Source organism: Vitis vinifera, chromosome 5, assembly GCF_030704535.1.
Source record: "Vitis vinifera cultivar Pinot Noir 40024 chromosome 5, ASM3070453v1".
In the NCBI taxonomy this organism is placed as follows: domain Eukaryota; kingdom Viridiplantae; phylum Streptophyta; class Magnoliopsida; order Vitales; family Vitaceae; genus Vitis; species Vitis vinifera.
In genome coordinates this window covers 9,332,745-9,357,609 of record NC_081809.1, presented here as the reverse complement: position 1 = coordinate 9,357,609, position 24,865 = coordinate 9,332,745, and the positions used below count along the sequence as shown (strand labels likewise).

The window sequence follows — 24,865 nt, the reverse complement described above, 5'->3', positions numbered from 1 at the left end:
TTGTTATAGCTAAAAGCTATATATATATATATATATAAAGGTTAATATTATATAATTTCTCATAGCTAAGACCTATGTGGAACAATTAATTTTATAATCTTTCATGGCTAAAAGCCATATAGAAAATTTATGACCTAAAGTCATATATGTGAAACAAAATATGTGTTACACATAAATAGAAATTATTATAAGTGCTATAATATAAATATTGTTGTTTCACTTATAGCCTAGAGTTACAAGAATTTTTTATATATATTATAGCTTGAAGTTATGAAATATGGTTTTTTTTTTTTTTTTTTTTAAGAATTCAATTATTGAAATCCTTAATTTTCTATGATTGGATTTGAATGTATCATTAGTATTCTTTCTATTAGATATGAAGGTTTAAATATCTAGATTTATAATTTTTATGTTTATTTTTTTTTAAAAAAAAATAGTCGTCATGTTTCATGAAAAGGCATAGTTAAATTTTTACATTTATAAATTTATTTAAATATTTTTAGTTTTCTATTTAGCTTGTTATTGTCTGTAATCTCTATGTAATTAAAATATAATAGCCCTTTAGTTCCTTAGAATAATATAAAAGAATGATATACTCACTAAAAGACTACGATCCTTCTCTAAGTTTACTATAATTAGATGTAATTAAGAATAGTAAGTTTTTCATTAATAACCACTAATCTTTGCTAATCGGATTGGAATCGTTCCTTTTTATGAATGTAACTGATTAGCAATATGATCATAGACTATAATATGATCTCAATCTAAGTATACAATAACTTCTTTATCCATGAGGGTCATTGTTTTCCCAAAAAGAAATTCAAACCCTATCACCAAAAGTTGTGAAGTGAAATGAGAAAAAATAAAAAATAAAAAATAAGGTTTGCAGAATAAACCTATCATAGTTGAACAAAAAATGATTCTTGATGCATACTAGTCATACGATCAAACATTTCATTGACTTTTACCAAAATTAGAAAAAACAGATTAGTAAATAGAAGGTTAACATATCTAACCTAGATTATTATAACATTTTTTAGAAATCCTAATGATAAAATTTATTGATTGATTGGTTACAAAATTTTTTTATGTTTTATTTACATATAATATTGATTGCTTAATAAGTATATTCTAAGATGTTTGTCTCATTAATTGTACAATGTGTAATAATTGATGTTATTAACGCATATATCAATTTATGGAAACTTAATTGAAAGCTCCAAAAGAGCTCATGCCATGTCATTAGTTGATCGATGTCATTAATAATTATATCAATTTATGAAAACTTGATTGAAAGTTCTAGACGAGCTCATATTATGTCACTAGTGGCACAAAAATCATACTTGACGTTCAACCAAATCTAGAAGAATATGAGATGACCAACTTGGTTCCCTAGGGTGAACAATAATGATCAATTCCTTGAAATGTCAAATGTATATTCATTAAAGAACCAAAAGTTTCTTCAACTAGTGACTGATATATTTGAATATTTGAAACACATTATTACATGTTAAGCAAATTTCTAATTTAATGAGACAAATTTCCCGTCATTAGGGGGAGAAGAGCTAGTTTTAGAAGAATAACATGAAATTATTTGGAATGCGTTGACTTTGTCTCATCTTGATCCTCATACTAATCAATGTGAATTGGAAGTTCAAAAGATTATTTATTTGTAAGGACTTGCAAATTAACTATTGGATACTTTCATTGATGTAAAGAAAGTGACAAAATGATTTTTACTAATTGAGAATATTCCAATACGGGTTTATGTCCCTGAAGGACTATTAAATAATGAGTTTAAGGCACACATGAAGCGTGGTAGACCTTGAAGAGACAAACATAAGGAACGATATATGAAAACGTGGCACTCTTAAAGAAGTTGCATATAAAAATGGGTTATTAAAATGACTTATTAGTCTCAAGCAGCCCCTAAAGAGGCCTAGTTTAAATAAGTAGCCCTAGGGGAGACATATATTATACAATTAGCTCCTAAAAAGGTACAAACACCTAATAATGATGAGATCTCAATTAGTTATTTACATTCAAGAGAAAAATGGAATTGAAATACCTATATTATAGATAATGTATTCTTTTTCCAAATGGTCATTGTCATAATAAGAAATGATAATGACCTTGAACCATAGATTGTGAAGGATGCCAACATAGAAAAGATTGGCCAAAATGGAAAAAATATATCTTGAAAAAATTAGACTCGTTAAAAAATAAAAAGTATTCGGACCAATAGTCAAGATGCTTGAAGTTGTCAAGTTTGTTGGGTATAAATAGGTATTAATAAAAAAAATCCAATAAGAACAATGAAATCACAAGATATAAAGTATGACTCAGGGCTCAAGGTTTCTTGTAGAGACTTGGTATTAACTACAAGGAAACATATTCTCCTATGATGGATGTAACCGCATTTAGATATCTAATTTGTTTAGCAATCTCAGAAGGACTGACTATGCGTCTCATGGATGTTGTTACTACATATTTATACGGATTTTTAGATAATGATATACAAATGAAAATCCCTGAAGGATTTCAAATGCCTAAAACAACTAATTCAAAACATTGTAACATATACTTAATTAAGCTACAAAAATCCTTGTATCGATTAAGCAATCCAAAGGCATGTGGTACAATTACCTTGATGAATATTTGAAACGGGAAGTATATGTTTAATACCTTATTTGCCTATGCATATTTATTATGTTAAATATTTGTAATTATTATAGTATATGTGGAATATTTGCATTTTGTTTGAACTGTTGAAGAGCTTACAAGAATAATTGACTATTTCAAAAGTAAATTTGAAATGAAAGATCTTGGAAGACAAAATTTTTGCCTTGACTTGCAAATCAAGTACTTTTCAAATAAAATGTTAGTTTATTAGTCAACATATACAACGAAAGTCTTAAAGCACTTTTATATGGATAAATCACATTCATTAAGTTCCCCTATAGTTGTTCGCTGACTTAAAGCAAACAAAGACTTGTTTCATCCTAAAGAAGATAATGAAGAATTGTTTAGTCTAGAAGTACAATATCTCAGTGCAATTGATGCACTAATGTATCTTGCAAATTGTACTAAACTAGACATAACATTTTCTATCAACTTGTTAGCAAGATATAGTTCTGCCCCAAGTAACAATTCAAAATTCAATATCTTTAATCCAAAAATGAAGCAATCACTTGCAAAAGTGGAAAATCCCCAAATTGGAATGTGTAATTATAGATGAAAGTAATGTTTGATTTCATTCTAAAATTTCCCCACAAGAAATGGGAAAATAAATAAAAATTTGAAAATGTTTATGGAATTATAAAGTCACTTGATATTTATGAATATTTATGTCAAATTAATTAAGTCATGTTAAATAGAAATTCGACTAGATGAATTTTAAATTGAATATCTCTATTTTTTTTACCTTAAATTTATTGGTTGAAATAATGAATGGAGATGAAATGCGATATTAGGTTATTGATAATTATGTTTCCTAGAATTGAAGTTTATTTTTCTTTGCTCATGTTTTATTCTATCTAATCTTGATAACATTTTGAATTCTAGAAATTAAATCATTTTAGTTCTCTTTATAGTCTAATGAATAATTTTTCATGGTCTATCATATATAGGTTACTTAAATTTGGTTAATTTTCTATAATTAAATTATATTCAAATTCATTTTCACATTTTTTTTGGACTTTAGAGATACTAATGGATGAATGAGACCTTAAGCTTAACTCTGTATTTTATTCTCTTTCCTCTCATCGTTAGTATTGTTAAGTACTAGTGTAGGTATAAGGTTGTCGAGTAGTGGTGTAGGTGTAGGCTAACAAATAAATATGAGACCTTTGATTGAGATTATTCAACACAAGGAAATGATATGTCCAACATTGGTCCCATCACTCTCATATTGGTATTTAAAAATGGACATGTAAAGGGCATACCTGTCACCTCTAATCTATCATCATGCATGTATTATGTTTTATGTATTTGTTATCCTTTTAAGGCACCCCATATTTACTTCTCCTTTGTCACTACTTCATTTCTGACTATATTTAACCTCATGCATATTTTTTCATAATAAGTTATCCACATGCATGTCTTCATCATCAAAATAATTCATTTTATTCAACACAATTTCATGATCAAATTAAAATATAGTGGAGTAGATGTATAGTACATGAAGTAGATTAAACTGAAAACCATTAAAAAAGAAGAAGAATATCATGCAAAATGAATAATGATAAGAACATAGTGTTTCTCATGACACAATGAATGGTGAGGTATAGTTTTACTAATAGACTAATGAACTATATATCACCTTATTCACATATTTCAAATCATCATCTTCTTGGTTGGGAAGAAAAAGTCATTTGAGAATGGGAAAATAAAACAAAGACAAAGACAAGGATCCACAAATAGAGACTTTAAACAAAGTCGCAGAAAACAAACAAGACATTCAAGAAACAAAATTAAGTTCTATTCACATGACATGCATGTTACAACATTCTGTCTTAGAAAAGCATTTTAAGTTGGACCCATTTATGAACATAGCATGACATGCATATAAAATCAAGAAAGTTAAAGCATCCAAGAGAGCTTCCTCTTATCAATTACATGCACCACACCATAGCTCATATCTAAAGGCCTTTTAAAGTTTTAAACCAACAAAAGTAGAGGCAATGTGCATGGATGTATGTGAATGCAACCCAACAATATACTTGGGACTTGACTTCTAATTCCCATTCTATGCAACCAAATAAAGTTCAATCATAATTCAAGAAAATTATGTAGTCCCATTGTCACACCCCAAATTAATTTTCAAGGATAGAAATTAGAAATATAAAATAAATTAAATATATTTAAAAAATGTATAAAGGTCTTTTCACATTTAAAGTCTTAGGTATAAATTAGGTTTTGTTTTTACTTCTCTATACATAAAGCCTTTTATACGAATATTAGAGAGATGAAAAAACATAGGGTTGAGAATTGAGAGCTTAGGGTTTGAAGATTGATTTTTCCAAGTAAGATTTTAATCACTAGATTAATATTTTATATTTGTTAAATAATTTTAAACACTTTAAATATTATTTGGAAGATCTCAATCTAGATTAGGGTTTGTTTATTTAATTTTTTTTAGATAAAGAAATTAAAAACATTTGAACATGAGTAGATTTATTGATAAAGGTAAGAAAATTCTAAATATTCAAATGAATAAATCTAAATAAGAAAATAAATGGATAAAAATAAATCTTAGATCTTAGATGTGCAAAAAAAAAAATGGTTTTGTGGATGTACATGGCTTATATTGAAAAAATAATAAAAATATATAAAATAATAATATAAATTTGTGGTTGTACGTGGAATAAATAAATAAATAAATAAAATAGAGAGTTCAATGGTCATGGACATGAAGGTTTTGCATGAGTGTAAGTGTAGAGGAAAAAAAAATAAAAACATGTGGTTGTGAAAATGGACATGTAAAGGGAATATCTGCCATCTCTAATCTATCATCATGTATTATGTTTTAAGTATTTCTTACCCTCTTTAAGCTACCCCACATTTACTTCTCCTTTGTCACCACTTCCTTTCCAACTATCTCTACTTAGCCCCATGCATATTTTTTCATAATAGGTTATCCTCTTGCATGTCTTCATCATCAAAATACTTCATTTTAGTCAACACAATTTCATGATCAAATTAAAATATAGTGGAATATAATAGATGTATAGTACATGAAATAAATTAAAATGCAAACCATTAAAGAAAAAAAAAAAAGAATATCATGCTAACAAATAATGGTAAGAACATAATGCTTTCTTATGACACAATTAATGATAAGGTATGAGTTTTACTAAAGGACTGATGAACTTATTATCACTTTATTTGCATATATTTCAAAACACCCTCTTCTTGGTTGGGAAGGAAAATTCATTTGAGAATGGGAAAATAAGACAAATACAAACACAAAGACCCACAAATAGAGACTTTAAACAAAGTCACATGAAACAAACAAGACATTCACGAAGTAGAGTTAAGTTCTATTCATGTGACATGCATATTACAACAATCTGTCCTAGAAAAATATTTTGAGTTGGACCCATTTATGAACATAGCATGAGATGTATATAAAATCAAGAAAGGTAAAACATCTAAGAGAGCTTCCTTTTATCAATTACATGAACCACGTCATATTTGATACCTAAATGCTTTTTAAAGTTCTAAATCAACAAAAGTAGAGGCAATGTGCATAGATGTATGCAAGTGCAACCCAACGATATACTTGGGGCTTGACCTCTAATTCCAATTCTATGCAACCAAATAAAGTTTAATCATAATTCAAGAAAATTGTGTAGTCTTATTGTAATGCCCTAAATTTATTTTCAAGGGTAAAGTTATAAATTAGAAATATAGAATAAATTAAATATATTTAAAATAGCAGAAAGGTCTTTTCGCATTTAAAGCCTTAGGTATAAATTAGATTTTCCTAACTTCTCTATACATAAAGCCTTTTGCACAAAGATTGGAAAGATGAAAAAACCATAGGGTTGAGAGTTGGGAGCTTAGGGTTTGAAGATTGATCGATTTTTTCAAGTAAGATTTGAATCCTTAGATTGGTATTTTATATTCATTAAATAATTTTGAATACTTTAAATATTCTGTAGAAGATCTCAATCTGGATTAGGGTTTGTTTATTTAATTTTTTTTAGATAAAGAAATAAAAAACATTTGAACATAGGTAGATTTATTGACAGAGGTAAGAAAATTTTGAATATTCAAATGAATAGATCTAAATGAGAAAATAAATGGCTACAAACAAATCTTGAATCTTAGATGTGAAAAAAAAAAAAAAAGTTTATGAATGTGCATGACTTATATTGAAAAAGTAATAAAAATTTGTGGTTGTACATGGAAAAGAAACAAAAAAAGAAGAAATAAATAAATAAAATAGAGAGTTCCATGGTCATGGGCATGAGGGTTTTTCATGAGTACGGGTGGAAAATGAAAAAATAAAAACGTGTGGTTGTGATGTGTGTGTTGTGTGGAGTTTGGAAGTTTTCTTAAAAAAAAAAAAAGAAGAAGTGGAGTTTGGGAATATTGTGGAATATGGAAGCTTTTTTTTATTTAAAAAAAGGTCAATGAATGACTTGTGCTTTGGATAGTTGACATTGTAGAGAGAAAAAAAAAAGATAAAAAAAATCTATTAGTTGTGGTGTGACTGTAGGGGGAATGTATAATAATTATACAATAGAAGGTTTGAATGGTGCTTATATTTTTGGTGAAGAATGAAAAAGTGAGAGAATAAAATAATAAGAATAAGAGTTTAGTGCAATAAATAGAAAGAACATATTTTTAAGAGACTTAATTTGAAGGAATATGATAAATTCTTACGAATGGATTTAAGAACAAGAATTTTTAAATTAATGATGGTAATTGGGGTTATTTATATTAACCAATGCTTTTAGAACCAGACCGAACATTGAACCGGAAAAGTTATCAGTTCATGGTTCACTGGTCGAACCAGTGATGTCATAAATATATAATTTATATTTTATTAAAATTAAAAATAATTTTAAATACATATAATTAAAAATTAATAATATTTGTAATATTATTTATTCATTTTTATATAAATGTACTAATATTTTAATTTATTAAACAAAAATATATATAGTTGTAGACCCTCCATTTTGTCATCATAGCACATGTCCTATTAAGTATTTGTCCGATACTTTACATTAATTCCTTGGTGGCCCATTACTACTCGTGTAGCCTATCTTTTCTAAGCCACCTTGGGGACTTTGGTTGAGGGATTTATCTAACCCCGTTGTGACTCTTGGCAGCCCTAATTTAGACTTAGGTTCAGTATAGGCACCCTAGGCCCATTTAGATACACTTGGCCCATTAAGCCCCACTTTAAGCCCACTTAGGCACCCTACGCTCATTTAGGTACACCTGGACCATTAGACACCACCTTAAACCCACTTAGGTTCACTTAAGCACACTTGGCCCACTTCGTTCGCCTTAGCACATTAGGACACACCCTAGGTCACCTTTAGACATTTCTGCATGGTTTGCATGGTTGTGTGGCTCGTATTTTTGCATAATTGCATGACTCATACTTTTGCATGGTTGCATGGCCAGTATTTTTTATGGTTGCATGGCTCGTATGGCCTGTATATGGTTGATTTTTATTTTTTAGCTACGTGCTTTAAATTTCTTTCGATTTTCAATTTCATGATATTTACTGATTTTAATTTTAATTTTATTTTATCTTTATTTCATTTTTATTTTTATTTTTATATTTATTTTATTTCTTGGATGAGGAAATGGTTGCTGGTTATTTGGAAAGAGAATCACCACTTAAGAGAAAAAGGAAGTTTGAAAGCGTGTTTTGGGAAGATTTACAAATTATTTTTGGAAAGGAAAGGTTCCACAGGCTATATGTATATTTATATGGGAAAACACAAGAAGCATAGACAGTTTTGGAACTAAGTGGATTTGGGACCATATAGAGGAACCTTTTGAGTCTCCACCAAGAAGGCAATCGTGCCATGAAAAAAGAAGACCTTCACTTTGCCATAACAGGTATCAACATAAAGGCTCCATTAAGGAAAATGAGAGGATGAACATGGGCGGCCACTAAAGAGTTTCCATTAAGAGACCATGATCAAGGTTTTTTTTAGGGGAGGTGTTGAGACGTCATTTGTTTATTTGGCCCTGGTGCCTAGGCTTGAGCCTATGCGGCGCCCAGAGTGGCCTTCCCAGGATTCGAACTCGGGTCCAAGCCTTAAGGACTTTTGGTTTGCCCTCCTGGTACCATCTGAGCTACTCAAATAAACAAATGACGTCTCACTAGCTCAGATGGTACCAGGAGGGCAAACCAAAAGTCCTTAAGGCTTGGACCCGAGTTCGAATCCTGGGAAGGCCACTCTGGGCGCCGCGTAGGCTCAAGCCTAGGCACCAGGGCCAAATAAACAAATGACGTCTCAACAGGAGGGAGATCGACATTGCTGCAAGGGATGACCGCCATTAGAACTCTCCATTTTCGGACTCCTGAACGCTCTCATTAGATTCATCTCCAAAGATGAATCGTGATGGGACTATCTTGAGATTGACATTTTTCATCATTGTTTATTAAGGGATTCTCTCCACCAGATTAAGACTTTCATCAATAAGCATACTACCACCAAGCATGGATTCGTCTACGGTGGCCTGAACAATCTAACTTATGGAGTGGACATTGAATAAATTCGATTGCCGGGTATCCTTCAGAGAATTGCAGTAGCATATTTTTTGGCAGCTGTATGTGAGATATAGCTCAAGGGTGACAACAATGATAAATCCAGGGGTGGATAATCTATCATCAGAGAGCCTTGGGTTTTCACTCTTCTAGGTCCTCACTCTTTTGGGTATTCTCTTGTATCCTAACAGAAGAAGAGAATAATAGAAGAATTCAAGAAAGGCGGAGATACAACAACCAATGAGGTCACTGAGTTTTTTTATTTAGAAGTGCAACAATTCCCTCAATCTGATGGTCTCTCTTCTCTTGCTTCAAGGCTTTCCCTCTTCTGCTTCCACCCGCGAATTCTTTATTCCTCATCCCGATGCAGGTTGCTAACTACAAGGAAAGAGGAATCATGCACCGATGTAGGATGGGAAGAATCATGCATCGATAAAAGAAAGCAAATTCCCTCCATGCACATAGATGGAAAGCGGCCACTCCCAAAAAGGAAAATTTTCAGTGCGTTGAGAAAAAAAGAAAAATTCTGAGCGTAAGGGAAATGACACTATAGAGAAAAGAGAAAAGAAATTTTCTCCCGTTTCTGTGCAAAATCGAACATGAGAAGATGTATACCTTTAGCGGTGATGAGACTGCTCCATTCTTCGGTTTCCTCGATGTTGCTGTCGTCCTTGTTTTCTCTTGTATGGGAGCGACATATGGAACCGCAAAGAGCGGGGTTGGTGTGGCCTCTATGGGTGTGATGAGATCGAAGCTTGTTATGAAGTTGATCATTCCAGTTGTTATGGCAAGAGTATTGGGTATTTATGGTTTGATTATTGCGATTATCATTAGTACTGATGGTGCTCACAGAATCCCTCATATTTTCCTTGGAGATTATCTCTTAAGGGGAGGTAATGGCTGTCGATCTATTAATTTTGTGGGAGGGAATGAAGGAAGTAAATCGTTTACTGGAACCAGTAAGATCAATTCATCTGGAGGTTTGAGTAATTATAATTCAATGCTTACTTCTAATTTTGATGGAAAAGGGACATGGCTTATATTCAATTTAGGGGACACGATCTATATCAACGATTTTAATTCACAAGATAAGGATCCTATAAAAGCAATACACTTTAGCAATTCAAACCCTGTCTGCCATGCATTTGATGCAAAAGCTAAAGACGGGCATGACTTGCTTATTGGATTGAATTCTATAAATGTCTATTCGGACTCTTTGAGACATCAATTACAAGATTTTGGGAAGAAACTTGTTGGTGCCCAACATTATAACAAATATGGTTCTGTTAGTACCAATTATTGTACTAGCATCGCTTTGATTCCTCAAGGCTATGGTGTCTTTGTTGTTGCTCACTCTGTTGGAAACTTGTCCATGTATGAAAAGGCTAAGGATGGAACAGGATCATTACTGTTGCACATACATGGTACAGTAAGGAGTTTGGAGTTACTCGCAGCTGCATCTAGGAAAATTCTCTCTAAGGAAGCACATCCGAGAGCATATGAAAGGAAGATTAGAGGGGATTTTGGGAAGGGGGCATCTTAGTGGATATGTGGACTGGATACATTGAGAGAGCATCACACATCATCGAGGCTGCATATTTCTTGGGACAGCTACCACTCATGCAAAAAAAGGGAAAAATGCTTGATTCTTCAAGAGAGAGGAGAAGTAAACGAAAGTCATCACACACTAACACCACGTAGCCACCATTCATGCACACCTCCATATGCATACTCCAAGGATCACACAATAGCCTTTAAAGGGATGCAATACACCATGCGTCGTCCCGAATTAGAAGACAGTCGCATCATGCAAAACTTGAAGGTTGCCACCTTTCAATACCACACATGGATGCATTGGAGCTTTAATTGACGCGCCAAGAGATACCAAGAGATCCCTTTGTAGCTATACACAACCTTCAACACAAGGAAGATGAGGGACACCGTGACTATTTGATTCAAGGAGGGAAGGTAAGTAAAGGTTTTGAGTTTTGGTTTTAAAAAATAGAAAAGTTGGAATTTTGTCAATTGAGCTTCGATTCATTGTCTTAGACAAAAAAAAAAAAAAGTTATGATCTTTGTTTTGATTTAGTTTTGATTCTCATATTAGTTCGAAAATGTTTATTTATTTATTTATTTGTTTGTTTGTTTTCTTATTTATTTTTTATTTTTTGTTGTTTTTGTTTTTGTTTGATTCTTTGATTTAGATTGGGGAAGCTTGAAACTTTGTTTTTGTTTTGGTTTTGGTTCATCATGATAGTTGTATAAATCTTGATATTTGGTTGACTTTATTTGATCTAAGGTCGTTTAGTTATTTGCTTTGACATTTGTTCGTTAAATTTAATTATTGGGGGCCATCGGAAACTCATGAAGGTTGGCTCCATTCTCACCACTTTAGTTTGCTCGATTGTTAAAAATTTTACTTTGTTATTTTGTTTTCTTTTGTTTTGCTTGGTATTCTATTTCTCATACGTTTTATTGTTTTCAAATTAATCTCTTTTATTTTAAAACAAAACACTTTTCTCAAAAGATCCCTTTGAAAATCTATTTTAAAATTTCATTTAGAGTCTTTATAACCAAAATCACATTTTCTTTTCAAATAATATGCAACTATGTTTTGATCGGTTCGCATCTTTCTCAGTTTTCAATAAAAACGACAGTTTTGAATGAGACACGAATCCAAGCTTATGGTCCCAAACAAATGGGATAATTCTAAGCTAGATTCATGTATATCAATTAGGGAATTGGTGAAACCCCTATATAAAAATATTTTCAAAACTCATCTTTGTTGCCACATTTGCTACTTGTTATAATCATATTTATCTCTTTTTTAGGAATTATATACAAGATGTATGTGCTAATTGATTATTTCGTATACTTTGATCATTTTTGCTATGCTAATTAGATAACAAGCATGTTAGGATTTCTTATTTTATTATTTATTATCTAACCCCCCATGTCCGAGGAAACGTATAATGAGTTATCTATGTTATCCAGGTACACTCTCTATCACCTACATTCTAAATTCTGTGAATATGCTTGTCATTGTGAACTATGCCTATGTTTGATAGTGTTTGGGTGTCTTGATACATATGTTTCATTATTCTATTATTTCTGATAAAGCGCAAGTTGGATGATATACTATTTGAACTAACTTTGATGTCTTGTGATAGTGCTTAAGAAGCAGTCCAGGTACGCACCCTAAATCTTCTTTATGATTTGTGATTGGTTTCCTTGTTTAGCATGTTATTTTTTTGGAAATCACCTTAGTCTACCTAGGTACCCTCAATTAACCAATTAACTGCCACATTCCTCTCAACTTAGTTAATAGAGACCTCTTTAGGGCTTAGAGTGGTGCTACCTCTTAGAAGTGTCATCCCAATGGGTAACCTGATCCCCGGACTTAGACTTGGGTTTTTCAAAGACACGCTTTTCCAAAACTATGGAGTCACTTCTTTAGGGTTTTCTTTCTTGTTTTATTTTCCCTTTTAAAAATAAATAAAATAAGTGGCAACTTCAACTTTTCCAAAACTAAATTTTTCACAAATAAAAATGAGTTTCGCTGATCAGGTGAGGATGCACGTGAAAAATGTAGGTCCACAACATTATTTAAATATGAAAAGAAAATGGTAAAAATCGTATTTAAATATTAAACATATTGAAAATGAAAAAAAAAATTGTATTATGTAATTATATATATATATATATATATATATATATATATATATATATATATATATATTATTTTTTAAAAGAACCTATATAGTTGTTCCTTGTTAAATTTCAGCATAAGGGTGGTTGTAGCAGAGTGGATAATATTCTATTTGGAAACCTAGAGGTCTATGGTTCAAGCTACACTGCTTCCAACAAAAAAAGTTGAGTTTTTCCTTAAATTTATTGATCCCACATCAAAAGTGAGAGGAAACATAAATAGGTTTATAAACCTTTTCCCATCTCTTGCAAATTAATTGGTTAAACCTCTTTCCATCCCTTGCAAATTAATTGGTTAAAAAAGTTGAGTTTTTCCTTAAATTTCTTGATCCCACATCTAAAGTGAGAGGAAACATAAATAGGTTTATAAATCTCTTCCCATTCCTTGCAAATTAATTGGTTGTTGGGCCGACCTATAGCGCTCATTATATAATAGGTCATTTTGCCAAGAAGACTCATCATAGGAGTGGACAATGGGCCAAGGGAAATGTGAGCTTGCTAAAAGGAAAATGAGGTAGTGGAGTTGACCCATTTGGTTCTTAAAGAACCGTTCGGCTTGCCCGGGTCATCAGTCTAATCGCCGGTTTGATCAGTTCGAGACTGATCCAATTGGTAGACAGTCCAAAAAGGGGAACCAAACTGGAAAGCCCTCCGACCGGTCCGGTCCGATTTTTAAAACAATGATATTAACATGAAATATTATAAGGATTGTCAATAAATAGTTTTAGATAAATAATCAATAGATATAATCATTTTTTTTTCTTTATGTTATTGTTAGATTCGGACCAGCCAATCCAATCCGGTTTTTAAAATAATGATATTAACATGAAATATTATCAGGATTATCAATTAATAATTTTAGATAAATAGTCAATACATATAATCATTTTTTTTCTTTATGTTATTGTTAGATAAGGAGTAGATTTTTTAAGATTAAATTCTTCCAGATTTTGAGTGCTTGTTTGAGGTAAAGGAAATTAATACATATTTTGTCAACGAAAATAATTTTTTTATATGTTATTTTGAATTATGTAAATTAATCTTAGTCAATGACCCTAGTTAGCGAGTTGTAATTATTAACCTTTCAATCTTAGTCAATAACTTATAATTGTTAACCTTTACATTTCTTGGTGGCAAATGTAATTGCTTTGACTCTATAGTTTTGGTTAGAGGTTATTAATGCTAGTAGTGTTTGATTCCGTTCACCTTAAAAGGAACAAATTTGAAGTTACTCTATTTGTTGAGTCTCATCTAATCAGGTAACAAAGTCCCACCTAATCGGGATTATTTGTTATTTGATAATCAGAGTAAAAATATTTTGAATGCATTTGATTTAGATTATATATGAAATTATTATTGACATAAATATGAGATGTTTGTTTAAAATTTTTTGGATGCTTTAGCATGTTTGAAACTCAAACGTTTTTATGAAAAAGATTATACATTGTATTTCCTATTTATAATTATAATTGAAAATATTTTATCAATAAAATTGTATTAATATTTCTTATTGGGTTTTGAGCTTGTGCATTTTTGTTGGCATTTTTTAGATACTCTCTATTGAGGCAAAGAATGATGGTTAGGATGATAATTTGTCCTAATAGGATTTTTGGTTTAAACTTTAAATTTTGGAGATTATATAAATGTTAGAATTTAATTTCTGTTTGAATTATTTAAGTTTGAAGTTGTATGAATAATAACACAATGGTTGATGTGTAGGTTTTGTTTGGAAGTGAGTTTTGAAGATTATAATATATTTTACTATTTTGAACAAAAATTTGGTAATTGGTAATTTTCTAGTTATAAGATGATTGTTTGTGTTGTTTTCATCTTGAGTTTTCAGACTTGAGGTGTGAAATGACTATCATGCTCTTAGAGGGAGTCTTGAGGTATGATACCTACAATGAGAACATTACTACACATCTTGTAAATTGCTTTCAAATTTCCAAAATTTTTGTATCTACATTACATTAACTCCAGTGCATCAAATCTTTGTATCAACCAATAGATCCAAAGTCTCTTTTGACTCCATCACCTTTGATTTTAATGAAAAAAGAAAATGGATTATGAGTCTAGTCTTTTCTTAGAAATTATATACTAGCTACAAAGATTATACACTACAAGAAAAAAGGTCTTCATTGACAGTTTTTCACCGTCAAGATAAGGTATATCTGTTAAGGTAGATCAGTATTCACATATGTCGTCTATGCCAGTGTCAAGAAATGATAAAAGCTAGCTTGACATATGCATATGTTAAGTAGACCTTATTTCTATCAATGTAGGAATCTTATTAATATGACATATGTTAAAACGTTTCTTCCACTTTAGTCAAGGTTAGGTTAAACATATGTGAAGGTTAACTCATTGTTTTGTCAAGATTATATTCAATATATGTTAAGCTTAAGTATGATATATGTCAATGTTGTTTTATATGCTTTTAAATTTAATTTACACATATGTCAAGGATGTTTTTTGTTATTTTTTTTTTTTTTAAAGTTGAAATTTTAATATGTTAAGGTTCTTTTATTCTTATGTCAAGGAATACAATTTCTTTTATGTCAAGATTTCTTTATTCATATAAAAGAAATTGTTTTATTTCATATCAAGGTTGCATATGGAACATGTCAACAACCTAACCTGTTGCCCAAATAATTTGCATCAAAATTGAACCTGTTGTGTGTGTATCTATATATATATATATATATATATATATATATATATAAAGTACATGAATGTATAAAATATACTTTAAAAAAAATATGAACATGTAGGCAAATATATTGACAAAAAAAAAAAAAAAACCTTAATATCCTTACATAATCTTATATTATCTCACATACATCCAAAAAAAGACAAATATGTACCCAAAAATCCAATAGTTATACATGATAAATATAATGTAGCCATGATCTTGTGCCTTCAAAAGTGTTGTAATTGCTGCAAATGCCACCAAATCTTCTGCAAGTAAGAAAAAAAAATCAGTATATGTTTATATTTGAAAGATTAATAAAAGGATATAAACATGTATCCAAATATATTCCTAAACAACCTAACAACTATATAAAATCTTGTTATCTTGTCAAATATATATGAAAAAAGAATAGATATTTACCCAAAAATAACCAAATATCAAGTAGCTGTACATGATAACAAAAATTTATGCGTGATCTTCTCCTCTAAAAACTGCAGCACTGCAAATGTCACCTAACCTTTGGCAAGAAAGAAAAAAGTAACATTATTTTATATTTATTTTTTAAAGTTTATTAAAAATTCAATGAAAAAAAATCTACATCCAATGTATATTAAACATGTCACCTAATCTTTTGCAAGTATGAAAAAAAAACAACATTATTTTATATTTGTGTTTGAAAGTTCATTAAAAAGATATAAATATGTATCCTAAATATATCAAAATATATCCACAAACAACCCAGCAAGTATACATGATCTTATACTATTATCAAAGAGTCCAAAACATAGTTCTGAACCAAGATTAGAACACTAGATGTATCCACTCATGACTACTATCTACCACTCATTTTCATCCAATTCCACTCATAGTGAGAAACTCGATTCAATTAGTCCAAAACTACATGCAGCAATGACTAAACATGGGTTTGAATCCAATCTTCCTGTCATGAATTCTATACTAGACATGTATTGCAGGTGTAGTTGTTTCTCTGAAGCAAATAGATATTTCTATGAAATGAATCAAAGGGATTTGATCACATGGAACACCTTGATCGCGGGATATGAAAGATCCAATCCAACTGAGACATGTAAATAGTCCTTTATCTGATGCCACCAATATCTGATTCTTTGTTTAAATATACTTAAAGTATTCTCAAAACTGTGTTTGCTTGCTATTTTCACAGCAAGAAACTTGTTGACTGGCTTGCCAGAGAATATTGGAAGGCTTTCACGTCTCATTCATCTTGACTTTCATCAGAACAGTGAGTGAATCTAGTCTCTACAAGGTTTTTCCAGTACGTATGTAAAGTTTTAGAGGAATTAATAGTGGTTTTTAAGTATACTCTTTTATCTGAACTATTTTCTCTCAACTCTTCTAATGAAACATGTGCATCTGAGTTATGCAGGAATTTCATCAATACCAGCATCAATAAAGGGTTGTTGTTCCCTTGTAGAGTTTTATATGGGGTCATTTTCTCATTCCTTGTTGCAACAAAATTTAGATATTTGGGAGTGTCTGGTGTACGTAGATTTTCTTTCATTTTAAATCTTTTTATATTTGATATTCATCTAGTTGTTGTGGCTTCAAGTTTCAAGAATAACGTGTTGTCTTTGCTACCAGCAGAGATTGGGGCACTTTCTCTTTTAGGGACATTAGATCTTCACTCAAACCAGGTGGGTAGACATTCTATATTCAGTTTAAGTATAAAATTTATCCGACCATGTCAAATTCTTCTGAGACTTCAGATATACCCTCTTTGAGTGATTTATCCTACATGTTATTTCTTCTTATCTTAGTTAGCTTCACATTTACCAGCATTATGGCTGCCTGCATGACCTTAGCATTTTTGAATTGTGGACAACAGATTCATGGGAGGATTATTCGAAGAGGCCTTGATGGGAATTTGGCCTTGTCTAATGCCCTTATAGACATGTATTCCAAATGTGGAAATATTGCTGATTCGCACCAAGTTTTTGGGGGTATGTCTCGTAGAGATTTGGTTTCTTGGACTACCATGATGATTGGGTATGGGACTCATGGGTATGGAGAAGAGGTTGTTGAATTGTTTGACAAGATGGTCAGGTCAGATGTTAAGCCTGACTGAGTCTTGTTTATGGGCATTCTTAATGCTTTCAGTCATGCTGGACTTGTAGATGAAGGCTTGAGATATTTTAAATTAATGGTGGGTGATTATAACATTAGTCCAGATCAGGAGATTTATGGGTGTGAAGTGAATTTGCTAGGACGTGCTGGGAAAGTTGAGGAAGCTTATGAACTCATAGAGAGCATGCCATTCAAGCCTGATGAGTGTGTTTGGGGGCCATTTCTTAGAGCTTATAAAGCACACAGGTTTCCCAATTCTAGAAAATTAGCTGCTCACAGGATATTGGATCTGAGGCCTAATATGGCAGGGACTTATGTGATGCTATCAAATATATATGCAGCTGATGGTAAGTGGGGGAGTTTGTAAGACTGAGAAAGTTGATGAAAAGAATGGGAAATAAAAAGGAAACTGGTAGGAGCTGGGTCGAGGTAGGAAATCATGTCTATAGTTTTGTTGTTGGGGATGAGGTGGGCCCCAAAATAGAGGGGATATATCAAGTTCTGGAAAATTTGATTGGGCATATGAAGGAATCAAGGTATGTTCCTGATTTAGATTGCTTGATATATGACTTTGAAGATGGCACTTGAGAAGCAGTTGAAGTCCAAAAGGTGAGAAAACCATACACAAATGGGGGATTGAAGAGAGTCATTTGATTTTTATGAACAACCTCGAAGTGGGTACTAGCAAGAAAGTTTCGAGGTGAATTGACCTTTCCATCTTTGAAAGAGATCCTATTTTATTATAACAGAGAAGAAGAATGATCTGTAGTAATAACATGATGGTGTGCAACAAATAAGACATCTTATCAGATCAGCAAAGACCATTGTATATACAAAATTCATAATGTACTTATCTTATGACCTTAATTTGTACTACAACACATTAATAACCAAAGAGAAATGCATTGAAAGATTATTCTTCAACTTACTTGGTTGTGAGTGCCCTTTGTTGTTTGGGACAACTTCTAGGACTGCAGCTTTAGATTTTGATAACATGTTTACAACCTCAAATCCATGGATGTGAAATGAAAGACAAGATGTGTTATTTAAAATGCATACCATGTAGGACTAAGACATTCAACTCCTAAACTAAATTCAGGTTGATACGATCTTTGAAAATTTTGAGATCTCAAATTTAATCACTAGCAAGGAGCTAACCTTAACTTGTTATGGCATTGGCAAACCAAAAACTAATTGATGAGAGGAGCTTTCCTTCCATGGTGAACACCATTTCAATGGAGAGGAAGAGTGGCACTTTCCTTTATGTTGGATAACATTTCTATGAACCTGCAAGATTAACAAAAGACAAGGTTAAACTCATTTTGTAGCATTACTAAGACAGCCAAGTAAAATCTGCTTTAGATAGATTATGTATCATTTTTTATTCATAAAATCTACATCCAATGTATATTAAACATGTCACCTAATCTTTTGCAAGTATGAAAAAAAAAACAACATTATTTTATATTTGTGTTTGAAAGTTCATTAAAAAGATATAAATATGTATCCTAAATATATCAAAATGTATCCACAAACAACCTAACAAGTATACATGATCTTATACTATTATCAAATATATATATATATAAGATATTTACTAAAAAAGAACCAAAAATTAAATAATTATGCATGATAACAAGAATTTATACATGATTTTATACTCTAAAAATTGCAAGTGCTACAAATGCCACCCAACCTCTTGCAAGTAAAAAAAAAAAAAAAAACAAAACAACATTACTTTAAGTCTATATTTGAAATTTTACTAAAATGATATTAACATGTACCAAAATTTATGCAAAAAGAATCCAACAAACATACATAATAAAAAAAAAAAACATGAATTAGTACTTTCATCAAATGTATCTTTTAAAAGATATAGGTATGTACCCAAAAGTATCCAAAACTTCAGCATCTATGCATGACAATAAGATCTTACATATGATCTTGTCACCTCAAAATTGCAACAACTGCAAATGTCACCTGAAACCTTGCAAAGAGAAAAGATGCAACATTAATTGAAATTTATGTCTGAAATTTTATTAAAAAATTATAAATTAACATACCCACTATACTTGGTCTAAGATAAGAGTGCTCAAAAATGAGACCCATTCAGATCTCACTTCATCTAACTCAGCTCGTGAATAGGTTTTTTTTCCTTCAAACTAAAATATATGACAAGAGAAAATATGTTATTGTGAAACATTAAATATATGTATAAGTTCTCATGTACTTATGAAAATACATAGGCAGATAAACCTGAGATGTTAAGAGACTTCTATTTGCAATTATGTCTCGCATGTATCGCATGACAAAATATCCGCACATGACACCATCCAACTGTTTGGGCCCCTATGAGCAAAATTATAGCAACAAAATTTCACAATCAAATATAACATCATATAAATTTGGTCAATTTTTTCATCATTCACATTTTAAATTTAAAAAAAGAATGAATGACATAATGTTAGTTTCAAGTAAAATTTGCACCTAAATTATACTCAATACATGTCTAGCATAATACCTTAAGCTCCCATGTTTACAACTTGGAGGGTTAAATTAGGTAAAATATAAGAATGTACAATAACATGTATATGTGAAATATGGAGAAAAAAAATGAATAGATAAAGGTAATGATTAATTATATTTATTAAGAATAGTGATTAACTTTAAAAAAATATAATAGTTAACTTTTGTCTATGTGAGAATATCCCTTAGAAAAGATCATGACTTTGAAGACTTCATTAAGGTAAATCAATCAAGCTTCAAGAGCAATTATCGATAATATATTTGGAAATATGTAGTATTAACCTCATTTTACATCTCATAGATTGACATTATAGAAGAGAAATGCAATTAGTAATTATAAGGAATAAATGTTTTACATATGAACAATTTGATTGAAGATGGATAAAAGAGTAAAGAGTTTTGATTAAAGAGAGAAAGAGAGAGAGAGAGGTTGTGCCTTACAAGAAACATCTAAACTAAATATAGGATGTATATAAGACATACTAAGGCTAAAAGAAAGATATAAAGAACAACTCACACCTAAGTAACATGATCAAAGCTATCTAAAGGATCCCCATTGCTTCCTTACCCACACACACATCTAAATTGTTCTAAAGGATTGTAAATGCTATGGATATAGTGATCAAAATTTAATAATTGTTCTTCCTATGACCAACATTTCAAATTGACTAATTATGTATATATTAATTTTTTTATGCTTGAATTTTCTAAGGTTTGATCTTCCACATCATAATACAATTGAAAAAAGTCTTCTAGTCATGCATTTTTAACAAAAATTTTACTATTTTTCTTCTAGTTTCTATTACTATTTCTTGAAATATTAATTGTAGAAGGTAAAAATGGATCATAAATCTTTCAATCACATGAAAAAATGGGTTTGTTCTTTTTTAGTACTACTTCATTAATTAATAGTGGAATAATGGACATATGAGTACATTGTATTCATAGCATTTTAGATTATATTTTCGTAAGGTAGTGAAACAAACATATATGGTATCCTTCTCAACTCAAGTTAGAAATAGGAAATAATAACAAAAACAATTATAAACTAAGAAAATTCATATATATATATATATATATATATATATAGGTATATATTCATGTGAGAGAAAGCCACATAGAATCTTTACATTTCAAAAATCAAGTAAATTTTCATTCAAGAAAGCAACTTAAATGTAGGTAAGTCTTCAAAAAGTTTAGGAGAAAAAAAAAATGTAACCTCAACAACCATCCACTTGAGCTCTTTTTTAGATCCTTTCTTCTTTTGAGATACAAAAATTCGAAACCCCCTACAAAAAATAAGATTACATTAGTGTTCGTTTTGAGATATGAAAACTAAAATTATGGTAGGCTTACATGTTCACAATATCTTTTATATCTTGGTATGGTTGTTGCAATTGCGAGTCTAAATAGTAGACTATTTGTGATTTGAGGTCAATTACAGCCAAAACCCAATGAAACCTACAATATATTAACATATAATTTAGATAAATAGCATTTATAAGGCTAAGAAATTAAAAACAATTATGATTAACAACTTACCTTGGGTTATATGGAAGAAAAACCAAGTCTGCCAATTTGGAGTCTATTAGGCGATCAGCAATGAACCTTGCTCTTTTTTCAATTTGTGGGGCTATTGTTCCAGCCTTGGACACCATTCCTGGATGAATAAATATAATTTTCTCATGTAGTGTCTCATCCAGATGTTCATGCAACCGCCTAATGAAATATCACCCAATTTAGAATTACTTAACAAAAAAAAAAAAAAAAAAACAACTTCTACTTATTTATATCATGAATGTAACATAAAAATTTACAACAAAATCTCACCAAATATAGAAACATATGCAATTCATAGTCAACTCTTTTGCAGAAATTACATCATTCATTTCACTTGTCAAGAGGAAAGTTTGAAATTTCATCCCAAAAACATTGATTGGAAAGTCAACTTTGGGTGCCGGTTTACCCTCCAACATTGCTGAAATTGTTTTAGAAAATAGTTGTACATCTCTAGGATTCTCATATTTGATTTTCTTTGGGGATGCTTGTATCTTCTTCATTTTATTCTTCCTCTTGCCAACATCCTAAACACATAAATAGATGCATGGCATTAAAATGAAAAATAAAGAAACCAAGAGTGTAGGAAAATATAACTCAACTTTGAAAGTTTGGATATAACGTTATTCACCTCATCATCATCATTTATCACAAATGCAATAGGCCACAAAACCTCATATCCAACACCCTCCCTTATTGTCCTAATGTTTTCAGAAAGTGGGAATGGAAGAAGTGCATTAGGTTGAAGAGGGTAAAGGATGACCACTAATATATCAGCACCATCAATGGAAATCTGTGAATCTCGTAAATAAGTTCCATATGCAACGATGTTATCTTCAGTTTCAAGAGCTAATTTGCATTTATAAACCTGTAAAAACATATTTTGTAATCCTTAGTCTTTCATTATAGTTATTTTATATATTGTTTTTATAAATTTAACTTAGAAAAAGGCATATATACCTGAGTTAGTGGAGAAGCTTTTCGAGTCCCTTGTGCTGATAGGTTCTCCACATGAGCACTATCATGAGTCTTCCCTCCTATTTCTTCATGTTGCAACAATTGTTTCCTTATGTTTGTGCTGCTCACTTTAGAGCGGGGTGTGAGGGGTTCTTTTTTTCCAGCTTTCAAAGCAATGATCTCCTCTTCCAAGCTCTTGACTTTCTCCATTAACATCCTTTGACATTCCTCCTCTTCAAGAGTTTTTGTGGGTTTTGGTGTGTTGAAGAATTGTTTGGGCTTTTTTTTTCCACCTTTTCCTCTAACCCGTCCAGGATGCTCTAATGTACCCAATGCTAAAGTGAGGATATCCTTTTGGCCAACACATGTGATCTTCCCTTCCTCAACAGCCTTTGTCAACTCATCCTCCAAAAAAATATAAGATACTTCAAAAGTCATATTACAAAAAAAAAAAAAAAAACAAATGAAATTGACTAAAACTAAGTATAGGTTTGACAACTTACAATCTTTTCCACTACAGGCCTCGTAACTTCATCATATTCACCTTTTTTCAATCTTGCTAGCTTCCACAAGACCCATCTATCAATAGGTTTCCTCGAACCTGTCTTTTGCATCTATCAAAAAAAAAAAAAGTGAAGTAATTAAACTTTACAAAAGTAAATGTCCAACAAAATAAAATATACTAATTCAACTTACCAATTCTTCTTGAAGTCCTGCATATCCTTTCCTACTCACTCGATGAATATAAACGTATTTTGCCCTCCTTTCTTTTCCTTTTTTTGATTTAACTTGAAACTCTTTTGACAACCTATTAGCTACTAACTTTCTCCAGTCTTCAATTGGAATGTAATTATATTCAGTTGGTGGCTGCAAAAGATACTCGGGCTTATCCTTATAAGGCAGGATATACTCTTTTGTCAATCTGTGCCTGAATGACCTAAAGCTAGTCTCAATGGATGATATGACGTTGTTTTTGCTATTCTCATCAACCAAGAATGCACCCTAAAATATAAGATCTTGATTATTTACACAAAATAAAGGAAAATAATTTCATTAGATTACTACATACTTTATAAGAAGATATTGATTATTTAATAATCATGTCAGTCTACACAAAATATAGAAAAATAATTTCAATAGATTTCTATATACCTTAACGCAATCCCATAATTTCTCCTTCAATTCCATAGGCACTACTCTCCAATCAGTATGATAAACTGGCACCATGGTTCGTGCTAACACACCCATGTATGATACAAGCTGTACATATCCCTCACCCACTCCCTCACCATCATCATTATATTGAATGTCAATTTTCAGTCCTTCACTTCTCTTTTTAGCAATTTCAGGTTTTAAAGTTGGGCCTCTTAACCTTTTTGGTGAAGTAATCTTCTGTTTTCCTTCCTTTTCATCCATCTACATGACAATCAAAAGAATATGATTAATCTAATAATACATACATATATATATATATATATATATATATATATATATATATATATATATATATATATATATATCTTACATTCAAAAGTAAAACATGATATTTTAATAGTTACCTGCTTTTTATCTCTTCTTGGAGCCATCCGTAAAAATGTAGCACTTTTCTCCCAAGTTCCCAAATAATTCAGAATTAGGCAATAATAAACAACACTTGAAAATGTATCTCAACTAAATCTAAAGAAATTAGTTACGAAATGATTTCATAAGTATGAATAAATCATTGTTGTACAAACTTTGCAATACATGAAAATTAATCTTAAATGTTGATTATGAAATATGCATAAAATTAATAGGCTAATCTATTGCTAAACCTCAACAACAACATATCATCGAGTTTAAAGAAAATTACCATGACTTATCTTATAAACACACACACACACACACACACACATTCTACCATTATAGCTTAGTTAAATTACATCTATTTTAGTCACTACTGTTATAAGGTCCTAATTGGAATGCATGTTTCTAGTTAGGATGCAATACTCATAAAATGAAGTTTAAGAGTGTGGGTTGAGGATGCATTGCAAGGTGTTTGATTTTCCTACTATTAAGTATATAAGTATTAATCATAT

General features: G+C 30.8%; 2 protein-coding genes and 1 pseudogene across 3 annotated transcripts; 1 reads left to right on the top strand and 2 right to left on the bottom strand.

Moving 5' to 3' along the window:
* Nucleotides 1–15,823: 15,823 nt before the first annotated feature.
* LOC109123501 (ubiquitin-like-specific protease 1A) lies at nucleotides 15,824–21,981 on the bottom strand. Of its 2 annotated transcripts, XR_009465600.1 has the most exons (9): nucleotides 21,816–21,981; nucleotides 21,630–21,734; nucleotides 21,493–21,562; nucleotides 20,004–20,096; nucleotides 19,811–19,909; nucleotides 19,635–19,734; nucleotides 18,906–19,034; nucleotides 16,065–16,161; nucleotides 15,824–15,910 (listed from the first exon to the last, which is right to left on the bottom strand). XR_009465600.1 is itself a non-coding variant. In XM_059736639.1 (6 exons), exons 1-5 carry the CDS (start codon nucleotides 21,929–21,931, stop codon nucleotides 19,814–19,816), a joined length of 480 nt encoding a protein of 159 aa, XP_059592622.1. In that variant the 5' UTR covers nucleotides 21,932–21,981; the 3' UTR covers nucleotides 19,577–19,734; nucleotides 19,811–19,813. The 2 variants fall into 2 exon arrangements, 1 of the variants encoding a protein (XP_059592622.1); XM_059736639.1 differs by lacking the exons at nucleotides 15,824–15,910; nucleotides 16,065–16,161; nucleotides 18,906–19,034 and having other exon boundaries at nucleotides 19,577–19,734.
* LOC109122595 (putative pentatricopeptide repeat-containing protein At1g56570) lies at nucleotides 16,382–18,663 on the top strand (annotated as a pseudogene).
* A 118-nt stretch (nucleotides 21,982–22,099) lies between the features above and the next one.
* On the bottom strand, nucleotides 22,100–24,809 carry LOC104879298 (uncharacterized). The gene is made up of 6 exons (XM_059737062.1): nucleotides 24,347–24,809; nucleotides 23,484–24,203; nucleotides 23,291–23,401; nucleotides 22,791–23,192; nucleotides 22,462–22,698; nucleotides 22,100–22,357 (listed from the first exon to the last, which is right to left on the bottom strand). Exons 3-6 carry the CDS (start codon nucleotides 23,399–23,401, stop codon nucleotides 22,100–22,102), a joined length of 1,008 nt encoding a protein of 335 aa, XP_059593045.1. The 5' UTR covers nucleotides 23,484–24,203; nucleotides 24,347–24,809.
* Nucleotides 24,810–24,865: the final 56 nt, after the last annotated feature.

What these genes read in the sequence shown, in the direction of transcription:
- LOC104879298 (XM_059737062.1), bottom strand. Translation starts at nt 23,401, where the DNA reads ATGCAAAAGACAGGTTCGAGGAAACCTATTGATAGATGGGTCTTGTGG. An exon ending in GGCCTGTAGTGGAAAAGATT is followed by an intron (nt 23,193 to 23,290) that starts GTAAGTTGTCAA and finishes ATTTTTTTGGAG; the next exon opens with GATGAGTTGACAAAGGCTGT. An exon ending in TGATAAATGATGATGATGAG is followed by an intron (nt 22,358 to 22,461) that starts GTGAATAACGTT and finishes TTATGTGTTTAG; the next exon opens with GATGTTGGCAAGAGGAAGAA.
- LOC109123501 (XM_059736639.1), bottom strand. Translation starts at nt 21,931, where the DNA reads ATGGTGTCCAAGGCTGGAACAATAGCCCCACAAATTGAAAAAAGAGCA. An exon ending in TTTCTTCCATATAACCCAAG is followed by an intron (nt 21,735 to 21,815) that starts GTAAGTTGTTAA and finishes AATATATTGTAG; the next exon opens with GTTTCATTGGGTTTTGGCTG. An exon ending in TCAAGTGGATGGTTGTTGAG is followed by an intron (nt 20,097 to 21,492) that starts GTTACATTTTTT and finishes TTTTGCTCATAG; the next exon opens with GGGCCCAAACAGTTGGATGG.